At 43.4% G+C, this 13711-nt stretch overlaps 1 protein-coding gene across 1 annotated transcript in view; it reads left to right on the top strand.

The window, feature by feature from the left end:
* LOC111142398 (tetratricopeptide repeat domain 39C) overlaps positions 1 to 13711 on the top strand; it is a 102406-nt gene that overhangs the window by 82877 nt on the left and 5818 nt on the right. Inside the window, exons 7-10 of the mRNA XM_022495458.1 lie at positions 1756 to 1849; positions 5027 to 5134; positions 9624 to 9733; positions 10773 to 10896. Coding sequence (XP_022351166.1) covers positions 1756 to 1849; positions 5027 to 5134; positions 9624 to 9733; positions 10773 to 10896 — 436 coding nt within the window. The remainder of the gene's footprint in view (positions 1 to 1755; positions 1850 to 5026; positions 5135 to 9623; positions 9734 to 10772; positions 10897 to 13711) is intronic.

Here is a 13711-nt window from a genome sequence, read left to right on the forward strand (position 1 = left end):
ATACAAAGTTGATTTTTAAATAAAAAAAAAATTTTTTTAACATCTCTATGGACCTTGGTGGCTGTGGGCTGTGTGCTCATAGCTCAGTGTGAACATCTCCTGAGAGGGTCCCTCCAATTGGATGTTAACCTCCTTGAGACCAGGAATTGCTGGGGTGGGGATGTGTGTCCTCTCTTAGGCTTTGTGGATGGGGACGAGGGATTGAACGCTGCAGTTGGAACCATCCTGGCAAAGTGAAACATTACTATGGGTCATGAAGTTATTGATGGAGCCAAGGCCTTGGCTGATGAGTCATTTGGCTTATGGAGCTGCTGCGTCACAGGATGTCCTAAGGACCTCCCTGAGTCATCTGTGTGGCCCGTGGTGTCCAAGAAGCCTCGCACATGACCATGCATCACTGAAGGAGCCAAGGAATGGGGTAGCCTTTCTTCTGTGATCCTTTCTGCCTCTGGATGGCTGTCTGAGGGGGAGAGGCAGAAGGGGTAGCCTTGGAGCAGGAAAAAGGGGGTAGCCAAGGAGCAGCAGAAGGGGGAGCATCAGGAAGCCCAGGGAGGGCTGGATGCGCAGCAGAGGGAGCCCAGTGGCACCTGTTGGGGCAGGGTATGGCCCGGGGCACATATCACTGAGCTCAGGCTGTACCAAATTTTTAGCGCATTTAGGATTTATATTTATTAACAACAGTCATCGCTGTATGTAGGATTAAATGCTGTATTTAGGATTGAATTTGATGCTTTTTAGGTGCTCATATCAGGCATTCTGCATGAGGTTGGCAGGCTTTGAGAGGGTCTTTAGTGGAAAGAAACATTAAATGTATTTACTCAGGAGTGAGAACAGTCATTGGAGAGTTCATTGGAGAGCAAAAGTCAGAACAGAGTGTCAGTGGAGGAGATGAGAGGACCAGCAGCAGTCAGACAAAGCATTTCGGACACGGAACCATACTAGGGACTTGTACGACAGAGTCAGTGGGTCCCAGCGGGGACAGTGTGCTAAGGGCAGGCCTAAAGGAGGCTTCAGGCAGTCACTCAGGAATGATGGGCCTCTCCGGCCTGGGCCGGGTCCAGACACACCCCGTCTCCTTTCACTACACTTGATTGCACTTTGCAGATACCAGGTTTTTGTTGTTGTTGTTTTTTTTTAATGAATTGAAGGTTTGTGGCAACCCATTTTTCCAACATTTGCTCACTTCATGCCTCTGTATCACAGCTTGGTTATTTTCACAGTATTTCAGACTCTTTTGGTTATTGTTATATTTGTGAATGGTGATCTGTGATTACAACTTGCCTGAAGCTCAGAAGATGTTTAGCAGTTTTTAAGCAACAAAGTATTTTTAAATTAAGGCGTGTATATTGTTCTTTAGATACAATGCTGTTGCACCTTAATGGACTGCAGGATAGTATAAGCGTAACTTTAGTATGCACTGGGAAACCAGAACATTCCTCCAACTCTCTCTATCGCAATATTCGCTTGTTGTGGTGTGGAACCGAACCTATGGTTATCTCCAATTCTGCCTGTTGTATACACAGGGGGTATACCCAGGGGGAGTTTCCCGCCAGAGCAAAAGAAGTGCTTTGTGCTGAGGTTCATCTCACAACTCACAAGCAAATTGGAATGTTCCAGAAATTTTGAGGTCATTCTCTTCTATGCTGTTTAATCTGTTTAAAATAACTATTAAGGAAGAAGATGCTTTGGAATGAAGATGATTTAATGTTAATGACAGATTTTAGCCAGTAACTCTGTTTTCATTTTTCTCTTCAGTGTCAAATCAACAGTGCCTTGACTTCTTTCCATACCGCATTGGAGCTTGCGATAGATCAGAGAGAAATCCAACACGTCTGTCTGTATGAAATAGGTAAATATGAGCTGTCTCTCCAGCTTCTTGTCACACCATGGCATGAATGCGTTCCACTTGCGTCCGGCTGGACGGCCAGCTTCTGGTGGCGGATCTTAATGCCTCTTGTGCAGGTCCGCCTTTTTCATGCTCTTCGGTTTGGGTCTTTGTAAAATGCTTGCTGCCTTTTATGAGAATCAGACCTTGTTACCGTAGCACAAGCAATGATACTTATCTCAGGGATTGTACTTGCTGCTTTAGAATTTATTCTTTATAACATTCTGATTTTAGGATATTAGGTCATGTTAAAAGAATGGACTGAAACTCTTTTGTAACCACTTTATCTGACTGCACTTTAGAATCTAAACTATGTTTCCTTCCCTCGCACCCAAGGGAATCTTTTTTTTTTTTTTAACCTGGGAATGAAAAATAGGGTCTGGGAGAGAGTTGGGCATGGGAGCCCCCATCCTAGCCCTTCCCCTGACTAGCTCGGAGACCTGGGAAGAGTTGTGGAAGCCTCATGGTTGCCTCGAGTGTGGCGGTGCCTGCCCTCAGTGGTCGCGAGAGTGAGATTTTGGTGGGCATCAGCCCTCCCCGCATGTGTGAGTGCCTGCCTTCTGCTTCTCTCCTCCTGCAGACAAATTTCTAAGCAGACATGGAAATATTTCTTTGCTTCCTGCTTTCTCCCTCCTGTGCCAAAGTTGTTACTATGAGTTTTTTGCTGATGCACTAAAATTTTCCTGTCCTGCTGTTGAGCAATTTCATAATCGTTTCTGTAGCAGTTGCTCTGTGGGGCTCAGGAGAATTAGCACAACAGTTGAAACAACAATGACACAATGTAATAAGGGGCTCATGTGGTTAGGGCTTCGGTCCAGTATGACAAGGTCACATCATACGGCACCTAGAAAGGGAATCAAGAAGTCAGGGAGCAGAGAAGTGATGAGGTCATGATGGGATCAACAGGGAAAATCGGAACTCCAAGGTCCTCTGCAGAGAGGGGACGAAGAAATGGGGAATGCTCAGGTAGCATTTACTACCCATCAGGTCCAGACCGTATGATGCTTGCCACTTGTTTATCTGCTGTGGACTTAGTTGTTGTCTTGGATAATTTTAAATCTTCTTAAAAATACACACTAAAAGATTGGGAACTTCCCAGTAAAATAATACTGTGTTTTAAGTACCTCTTATGGTTTAGGGAAAGGAGCTGAAGTATAATCCAATGCAAAATATATTTTTATGTCCTCTACCCTGCTGGAGCTCTGGCTAGTAGCCATAAGGTAGGATGGGATGTATTTCAAAGACCTTGAATTAACAACTAGATTTTGTGGCCATTTTTGGTCTTAAGATACTGCTGCCTTTTTTTTTCCTTCCACTTTTATTGAGATATAATTGACATAAAATGTATTAGTCTAAGTTGTATGACATAATGACTTGATAAGTCCATGTATTACAAAGTGATTAGGATGGCCCGTCTTGGTGCACCATTTCAAGGTCTGTGGCAGAATGGAGGGTTAGACCTGAAGGAGGCTTGGAGATCATTGAAGTGTAACCCCAAAGGCTTAGGAAGGTTAACCCAAGAAAAAGTAGCACAATTGTAACTCAGGCTTCTTATTCATACTCAGTGCTCCTTCCAAGCCTACTTTGCATTTAACTCCCATCATCTAGGATGGACATGATTTGCCCCAATTTTTACTGGAAACTATGTCGACTTCCTATCCTATCCCATAGAATCTGACACTGGATTTTCTAGAAGTGTGGATCCCTGTCATCCTTGTACTTCAAAGGCAGATCTGAGATGACACAAGATACCAGAATTGATTACGGAGGGGATGCTGTGGACAGGAGAGAGCAATGGCCTTCACTCCTTATCCTTTCCTCTCACTAGCTCTGTGGCCTTGACCAAGTCACCAGCCTCTCCATGCCTTAGATTTTCTCCTTGGTAAAATGAGGATGCCATCCGCCAGTTTAGGAAGCCCCTAGTAGAATTAGAATTATACCCAGGTGCTGGGCTCAGGCAGTGGGAGGTACATTTCTAAAAACGAGGATAGAATTCCTCGCGTTTTCGTGGCTGCTGCTGCTTACCAGAATGCCTGTCTCATGTTGTGATCCGGGAAAGACAGGGATCTTTCTCAGCCCTGCTGCCAACCTGCAGAAGGAAGGTGGGCAAATACTTAATTTCTGACTGGCTTGTTTCCACTTCCCACAAGGGTTTGAGAATTAATAGTAATCATTAAGGAGCCATGAGTGCGTGAAGGCTTTTTGAGGTAGTCACTTCACTGCTGCTTTTTCTGTGTCTGGGGCTGCTCTTGGAGAAGTACTGCTGGGCTTCAAATTCATCTCACAACCAAACTGGAGTGCAGGATACAAATCAGAGTATTTTCATAGAAATCTTCATGTCCCTCTATATTGCTTTAAAAAAGGGGGAGTCATCTGGGTGGCTCAGTTGGTTAAGCAGCTGCCTTTGGCTCATGTCATGAAACCAGGGTCCTGGGATCGAGCCCCAGATGGGGCTCTTGCTGAGCCAGGACCCTGCTTCTCCCTTTCCTCCCTGCTTGTGCTCTCTCATTATCTCTCTCCCACTCTCTCAAATAGGTAAAATCTTAAAAAAAAAAAAAAAAAAAAAAAAGATTTATTTATTTGTTGGTGGGGGGCAGAGGGAGAGGGAGAGAGATTCTTAAGAGGAGGCCAAGGCGGGGCTCCATCTCCCAACCCTGAGATCACCACCTGAGCCGAAACCAAGAGTTGGATGCTCAACCGACTGCCCCCCGAGGCGCCCCTCACTCTACTGCTTCTAAATGACTTCATGGGCTGTGAAATCACAAGTGCCTTGTCTTACTCAAAACATCACACTGAGGTTGCTGGGGGGACGGGGGTAGGGAGAGGGGAGTGGGGTTATGGACATTGGGGAGGGAATGTGCTATGGTGAGTGCTGTGAAGTGCGTAAACCTGGAGATTCACAGACCTGTACCCCTGGGAATAAAAATACATTATATGTTTATTAAAAAAAAATTATATTAAAAAAAGGGAAAAAAAGTCACACTGAAAATATTTAAGGGACAAAAGATCACGTTTGGGTTTTCAGGGGTGGTGTACATGCGACACCCAGACAATGATCATCAGCAGTATCAGATTTCTGGCTTAAGGATGGGGTATAAATCATGACTTGAGTGTCCCCCACTAAAAATATTTCTTTCCTAGGTTGGTGCAGCATGATCGAGCTGAACTTCAAGGATGCATTTGATTCCTTTGAGAGGCTGAAAAACGAATCCAGGTGGTCCCAGTGCTATTATGCCTACTTAACTGCGGGTGAGTAGCCCGCTTTGGTGAGTTCTGTCTCCCACACGCACTGGCGGGCGGGAGGGCATGGCGTTCATTTCCTCACTTTTCCCCAGAATGCTCATGTGTTGTACTACTGCATGCTGCGGAGTTCACTGACTCAGCGGGACCCTGCAGGCCTGTGCACCAGCTCCCCTTCTGGGCTGTGTTGGTCGCCGGCTCTGTCCTGAAAATGCTCATTATGATGATGGTTTCTCTGCATTCTGCCCTCAGCAGCCTCAGCTGATCCTTACTCTTATCCTTTGCTTTCTACAATATGGTTTTTAATCTTTAAGAATTTAAACAGTTTTGAGAGAATTGAACATGTCTTAAATTGGGCTTGTATTTTTGCTTGGAGTGTTCATGCCCTGGTTACAAAGTTATGCAGATTTTGAGTCGTCTGCTCCAAACCTGTTTTACCTATTAAGCTTGTTTACAGTTTGATTTTGCAGAGCAAGAGGTTTTTGAACACTGCCCATTGTTAAGCAGGAACACCTGTCATTGCTGAGCTGAATGAGCTGGCATGGACTTTTTTGGTCCTCCCATCAGGAGATAAAGATGTGCTGCCACCTAGTGGACATAGGGTTGTCTGTGCCCTGCGGGACATAAAGCACTGTCGAGAAGGTGGGACCCCAAGAAACCCAGTGCGTGTTCTGCCTCTAATGCTGACCTCTCCTTAATCAGCCATTTAAGTGATTCTTTTACTTAAAGCGCAAGACTAATCCAAACATAATTTTAAATTTTTAGGTATCTCTATTTCTCTGTTTGGATTTGGACTGTCATTCCAGTCCATTAACTGATCTATTTAAAGTAAGAGAATTAACAGTGGCCAGTATGCATGTCCTGGAGGTTTAGAAAGTGGAGCTCACTAGGACCAAGTATGAAATCCTTTACACCCACATTCTTTACTGCAGTCCCCGTCGTGCATACCTTTTTGTATAGCTGTGTCACTGATGTTTGAATGGGATTATTTTCAGTATACTGGTTAGGATACTGTGTCTCACACCGTAAGAGTTGTTGTATGGGACTCACAGGCCTCTCAGAGGACAGTGGCAGCCATCTACAGAGTGGCCTCCAAGGTGTGCCCGGCACGTTGAGGAGTGGGTAAACTGAAAAGCGGAGGTCTTCACAACAACCCAGCCATCAGTTGTTAATGTGTTATGGACTCACACAGTCAGTTGTGGGGAGCTGTTTATTTTTAATCTTCATTGAGCATAGAACACAAAGAAATAAATGTACAGTGTGGCTGTGTATGGGAGCATTTACTCTCCAAATACTGGAAATACCAGGATTATAACAGCTTGTAGGAGCTGGTAAAGCATGAAAGCCTCGTCTCTGCTTTTGCAAAGGGGTTTTATGCAGAATGTAAGTTGTGTCAGGAGTTCCCAGGAAAGGGGCAGATCACTTCTGTCCTGCAAGCTGCCATTGGAGTTGGCCCTGAAGGACAGGTACATATCGACAGGCTGAGCTAGAGAGGAGGTTTCTGGACCAGAAACGCTGCCACCAGGGGCTTTGTTTCTGGTATAGTTCAGTTGTAAAACATACATAACATAAAATCTACCATTTTACCCATGTTGAAGCATTCAGTTCAGTGGCATTATGTACAGCAACCTTGTTATGCAGCCATGACTGCTGTCTGTCTCTTGTTTAAATTCTGTGACACTGTAGAAATGTTATGAATGATCTGAGGAGCACCTCAGGCATAGCTAAAACAGACATTACTCTTTTTCAGTGGCTTACTGTGGGTTAGGCTTAGGCAGGTCTTTTAACTATCTTGGAACTTTACATCCTCTGATCTATAGCCTGATAGGTTTGGCAAAACAATCATTGCATTTTCTTCTGGTTTTGAAATGCTGCAAGAGAGGAGCAAGATGGTGGAGGAGTAGGAGACCTAAATTTCATCTGGTCCCAGGAATTCAGCTAGATATTTTCAAACCATTCTGAACACCTACAGACTCAACAGGAGATTGAAGAAAACAATAGCAGCAATTCTATGTACAGAAAAGCAACCACTTTCTGGAAGGTCTCTTCTGATTTGTTTAGTGTATATTTTGGGGGGAGGGTCATTGTTACCCTTTTAGCATTTTGTTCTCTCATTCATCTCTTCTTTGGACAAAATGACAAAACAGAAAAACTCACCTCAAAAAAAAAATTAAGAGGCAGTACCTACTGCCAGGGACCTAATCAATACAGACATTAGTAAGATGTCAGAATTAGAGTTCAGAATGATGATTGTAAAGATACTAGCTGGGCTTGAAAGAAGCATAGAAGATACTGGAAAATTGTTTCTGGAGAAATAAATATAACCAAGTGGAAATAAAAAAGGCTGTTAATGAGGTACAATAAAAGATGGAGGCTCTAACTGCTAGGACAAATGAGGCAGAAGAAAGAATTAGTGATCTAGAAGACCAAATGATGGAGAATAAAGAAGCTGGAAAAAAAAGCGATATAAGCAACTACTGGATCATGAGTGGAGAATTCAAGAGATAAGTGATATCATAAGACAAAACAGTATTAGAATCATTGGGATCCAAGAAGAAGAGAGAAAGAAGCTTAGAAGGTATATTGGAACAAATTATAGTGGAGAACCTCCCTAATCTGGGGAAGGGAACAGGCATCAAAATCCAGGAGACACAGAGAACCCCCCTCGAAATCAATAAAAATAGATCTACACCCTATCATCTAATAGTAGAACTTAAAGTCTCAGAGACAAAGAGAAAATCCTTAAAGCAGTTCAGGACAAGAGGTCTATAACCTATAACAGGAGACATATTAGATTGGCAGCAGACTTACCCACATAGACCTGGCAGGCCAGAAAGGACTGGCATGATACATTCAGAGCACTAAACAAGAAAAATATGCAGCCAAGAATACTATATCCAGCTAGGCTGTCACTGAAAATAGAAGGAGAGAAAAAAAGCTTCTAGGACAAACAAAAAAGAATTTACGAACACAAATGAGCCCTATAGGAAATATTGAAAGTGGTCCTCTAAGCAAAGAGAGAGCCTAAAAGTAACATAGACCAGAAAGGAGCAGAGACAATATACAGTAACAGTCACCTTACAAGCAATGCAGTGGCACTAAATTCTTATCTTTCAATAGTTACCCTGAACATAAATGGGCTAACTGCCCCCAATCAAAAGACACAGTGTATTAGAATGGAAAACAAAACAAAACAAAACCCATCAAATGCTGTCTTCAGGAGACTCTTTTTAGACCCAAAGACACCTCCAGATTTAAAGTGGGTGGAGGGGAACAAAACATTCAGCCTAATCCCTTCTACTCCCAGTAGAAAATCTTCTGCCTCTCCCATCACCTTGATGCCCGCAGCCTTCTGTGAGTCTCGGTGCTTTTGCTGCTTTGGCCTGGCCAAAGCTGTCCATTCTCTGACATGCGATGGCCCTGTGCTCTGCTTGGCCAAGACCCAAACTGTGAGTAGAGGACCACCTAATTTTAGGAGTGAGTAGAGGACCACCTACTTTTAGGAGCACTCAAATAGAGGAGGAGAAACCGGGTCCTCTAGCTGGGGATTGAAAAACAACATGTGCCAAAGATAACATCTAAGAGAAAATTGAAAACGGATTCAGTGCCATTGGAATTGAGAAGCTGGTAAAGTTTCACCTTCAAAGATGAAGCGAAGGAAATGTGATTAAGTCTTTGCCTGGGGATTGGGATGGGTGAAAATTGTGTACAGACTATTAAAGTCTTATCCTCCTCCAAGGCTCAGCCTGACTCCGAGCTCCTCAAAAGTTTTCCTGATCACTCCAAAGAGAAATGACCCCTTCTCTTCCTGAACTTTTCCCAAAGCACTTTGGTTTTTCTTCTCTTGAGGCTCTTCTCACCATATACATTGTAACTCTGGGACTATGTGTGGGTCTTATTTCTCCAGCTGAAATTTACATCTCTTTCTGGGTTAAGCATGTGTTTCTTCTTTACGCTCTTGCTGGTGGCTTGTAGGTGGTAGGTGGCCAATGAACACGTGTGAGGCTAATTTCATGACTTTCTTTCCAGGCATAGGGGTAGCCTCTTTCCATCAGGAAGCTTCATGATCCTCTTACTGTTCTTTCTTCCTTAAATTCTCTTTTATTCCACTTTCTGAGCATGTGGGCTCCAGCTAGACTGTATACTGTGACAATAGCTGGGAGTTACATCTCATCCAAGACTAGCATCCAACAAGAGGATTAAGACTGGTCTTCCTTTATGTCCCCACAAAGCTCTGGGAACCCAGTTAGGTGGGAAAGACTGGTCTTCCTTTATGTCCCCACAAAGGTCTGTGAACCCAGTTAGGTGGGAAATAGTTGTTGAATCAATGGTGTGACAGTCTACAGGATGGCATAGGCCTTTGTGTAACAGTCTTTAAAAATATGTGCTCCCATTTTTGCTTTGGTAACATTTTCCAAGTACCATCAACCTCAGTGTCTTTCCATGATATCTCTCCCCACCCCCGATACTTAAGGAGTGCAACGTTGGTTTCTTACAGTTTGTCAGGGAGCCACTGGTGACGTGGATGGGGCACAGATAGTCTTCAGAGAAGTTCAGAAACTCTTCAAAAGGAAAAACAACCAGATTGAACAGTTCTCAGTGAAAAAGGTATGTTGGAGTCTCTGGGTCCAGTGTGGTGTTTACAATGAGCATCCGTAACTGACACCACCTCAGACGAGTTTGAGGAAATCCTAATCCCAGCCGGCAACTGACTGGCCATGTAGAATGGGCTTCACCACCGGGGAGAAAATATACTCCCATGGTCCCACTTCTCCTCTGAGTGGAAAGTGCTTGCTTTGCTGCATGTAATTAAAGGAGTTATTTGTTTGAGTGGGTAGATGCGTTACAGACCATGCAGAGCTCATGGGCTATCTGGAGAGGGAAAGCATCGTCTAAAGAGTTAAGTGATTTTAGAAGAATAGAAGTGGGCAGAATCTAGGCAAGAGATCTAGACTATTGGTTGTCAATCTAGTGAGCACATCACATTTTGACCTAATAAACAACAGAAGTATGCTTCAGATTTACCAGCAGAAAGGGCCCAGCACTGTAGGGATAAAGTTCCTAATTTATTCTGTCTACACCTTTAAAGAATCAAAGTTAGCCGAATTACTGTAGGTTACATGACAACTTGTCATATCCTGAATTTTGCATGATTTTAGTTTGTTTCTAATGAATGAACATTAATGACTTAGTTTGAACACAAACTAGATTGTAATGTGGAATGCCCCTGAGACTACTGGGACTAAGGAGAAAATTAAAAAGTCAGTAAAACCATAACTAAAAGGCATCGAGTGTTACATTTTCCATGTAAACCCGTCCATTATTGTCACTCAGCTTTTACAAATTCCTTTGATTTAAGCTGAAATGAATCTAGTTTGCTCCCCACGTTTTCTGAGTGCATCCCAGATCCTGATAGTAGATTAAGTTGAAGTATGACTGAAAGGCAGATCTACCAATCCATTAAAAATTAGAAAGCAAACAAATTTTTGAGAGAGAGCAAGAGAGAGAGACGTTCTCATTTTTAGCTTTGTTGGAGGAGGTTGTTCATGTCAAACACGAACCATGCATTTTTGGCTATCTCCAAAGTATATGTTTTTATTTGAATTTGTTGGCACAAACTTAACCCGATCCTTCTAACCGCTTGCAGGCAGAGAGATTTCGGAAGCAGGCTCCGACCAAAGCGCTGTGCGTGCTGGCCTCCATCGAAGTGTTGTACCTGTGGAAAGCCCTTCCCAACTGCTCCCTCCCCAACCTGCAGAGGATGAGTCAAGGTAAAAACAAAGCAACGTACCTGGTTCCTTCAGTGTCTCATTAACATTACCTGATTCAGAGAGTACAGATCTGTCTTTCTTGGAGGGATGGTGTAGTGATGAAGGATGGTCGGTGGCTTAGGTGATAGGCGTGGGCAGCGCAAGAGTGTGCGGACACGTTTGCATTGTTAGCAGCGTGTGGGGAGGCACACAGACTCCAGGCGTCGCTGATTCTGTGGCCCTGGGGGTTGCTGAAAGCATACATTTTTTTTCCCCAACAATAGCCCTTTGTTTCATATAGGTTTGATTCACATGTATTAACATGCACAGATACTGAGTGTAAGGTTCATTGAGTTTTGGCAGATATGTACATGCTGTCCTCCACCAGCACCATGGTGAAGATCCAGAACGTTTCCACCAGCCTTGTAATTTCCCTGGGCACTTTGTTGGGTGCCCCTCCCCCTTGAAGGCAGCTACAGTTCTGACTTGTCCCTCCACTTAGTTTTGCCCATCCCTTGAACTTCACGTAAGATCAGACCGTGTGTACTTTTTATTGCTTGGCTTCCGTTGTCCAGCGTAGGCTCCGTGGGAGTGATGTGTGTTGCCGCCGGTGTCCATGGTCCATGCCTTTGACTCTCTGAGTGGTCCTCCGTCCTCTGGCTCCATCTGTACCACTGTGTGTTTTACTCTTTCTCCGAGTAATGAACATTTGATTTGTTTCTGGGTTTTGAGCTATCCTGAGCAAAGCTGCTACACTAAGTAGACAACATAAGTGTACTTGTCTTTTCTGCAGACATCCCATGCTCATTTCTCTGGAGTAAATACCTAGGAATGTAACTAGAAGCCTAGATTTTTTTCATTCATGTATTTAAAAAAAAAAAAAAGGACCAGGGCACTCGGGTGTCTCAGTTGGTTAAGTGTCTGACTTCGGCTCAGGTCATGATTGCTGTCTGGGTCCTGGTATTGAGCCCTGTGTTAGGCTCTGCCCTCAGCTGGGAGTCTCCTTCTCCCTGTACCCCTCCCCCCCATGCTCTCTCTCTCTCTCTCTCTGTCTCTCTCCCAAATAAATAAAATCTGGGGGGAAAAAAAAAAAACAAAAAAACATAGGACCGTAGGTTATGGTAGTGTCTTCATAAAGTCATTTTTATTATAGCAGTTAGGAGAAGTTCACAGGAAGAATAAACTACATCTTTAAATAAAATAAAGCTTTATTGGTGATTAAAGAAATATCATAGCATTTTTTAAAGACTTAATGGCAGACATTGGATGCTCTCTAACTTGGCAAATTGTTTAGTTTGCTCTATCCTGCTTTCTTCGTAAGTAGGAAAGACAATATCGTCAAAGCCATTTTATGCATGAAGAGACTAGCGCTCAGAAGAGCTCGGTGACATGGCCAGCTCCCATCTGGACAGGTGTCCCTCCCTGCCCCTGGTCTAAGGACAGCTCAGCTAGTAGCTTTCCTACAGCTTCATCTCCTGGGAGCATGGTGAGGTTTATGTCCCGTAGCTAGAAGCACGATTGCGCTATGAGACCGTTACATCAAAATAACGCATACATCTAGAAGGATGGTTTTATAGAAATGTATCCTTATTCACACTCATGCTGCCCTTTTCCAAAAGAGACTTAATACTGACATTTGGACTTACTCAAAAAAGGTTTGTTAGTCATTGAAGGAAATTTGTCAGACTTCTGTATAATCACACTTTTGGATCAAATATAGAATTATCCATTGTATCACATACTTTTATCATCAGACTTCCTTGCAGGCACCCTTATTTAAAAAAAAAAAAAAAAAAGTCCCCCCTCAAAAGTAAAAAACCTTTTGTCAGTGTTGATATTCCAGAGATCAAAGCAATACAACTCCAAAATACCTTGTGTGCAGAGGCTCTGTAATTAGAGTGTGTAGCCCTCCCAAGGGGGATTGGTTGAAAGAAAATTTTCGTGGGTGCATAAGTTCTGCTATGTCCGTTGCAAAAGGATATGCATAATTTTAAACCCATCCCTAGTTGTTGACACAAGTCTAGAATATCTACGAATGTCTAATTCAAAGGAACAATACAGAATTTTAAATGTTCTTTGTAATGCATAAATACAAGATCCTGTAGAGAGAATTCAGACACAAATGCAACTATAAGATAGGCTGTAATCAGCAGGCACAAGAATGATTATCACTTAATGTGACGAATTGTTCTCCGGACCCCTTTCCAGGTATCAAAATAAATAGCAAAGATGTGGTCATGAGGAAAGGGAGGCTCTTGAGTAAATGCGATTTAATTCTTTAACATCTTTGTTAAAGATTAGTGCAGTTTTGAGATCGATTAATTAGCTTCTGTCATTCCCCAGTGTTAAGCAGTAATGATCCAAATCTCTTCAGCTGTGTAGAGTACAGAGCAGATCTTTATAGAGAAATAGTGAGTTCCAGAAAAAACTGGTAGTCCGTGATTAATTAAATGCTCCTCCCCAGCTTTGTGCCTTCAGCTTCTCCCAAGTCCCCATTTGCAGCTCCCTCCCCACAGCACATGTGCTTGGACTTTGACATCCTTGTCTTGTGGTTTCACACATAGCCCTTCCCCCACCCACCCTCCCTTATGCACTGCGTTCTTCCTTTGCATTGAAAAGATGTTTCTGTATGTCCTCAGCACAGAACTCAGAGTGATCCTATTAAACAAAGTCCCATGTCATTTTGCAGCTCAGAATCCTCTGTGGTTTCATCTTATTTAAGGTAAATGTCCAAGTCCATTCAGTAAATGTCCAAGGCCTCCAGTGTTCTGTGATCTGTCTGCCAGCTGCCCCTCTTCCCCCACCCTGTTGCCTCTCACTGCCCTCCCCCCTTGCT

The sequence above is a fragment of the Enhydra lutris genome, unplaced genomic scaffold (genome assembly GCF_002288905.1).
Source record: "Enhydra lutris kenyoni isolate GAN:26980312 unplaced genomic scaffold, ASM228890v2 scaffoldscaffold8, whole genome shotgun sequence".
Lineage (NCBI taxonomy): Eukaryota > Metazoa > Chordata > Mammalia > Carnivora > Mustelidae > Enhydra > Enhydra lutris.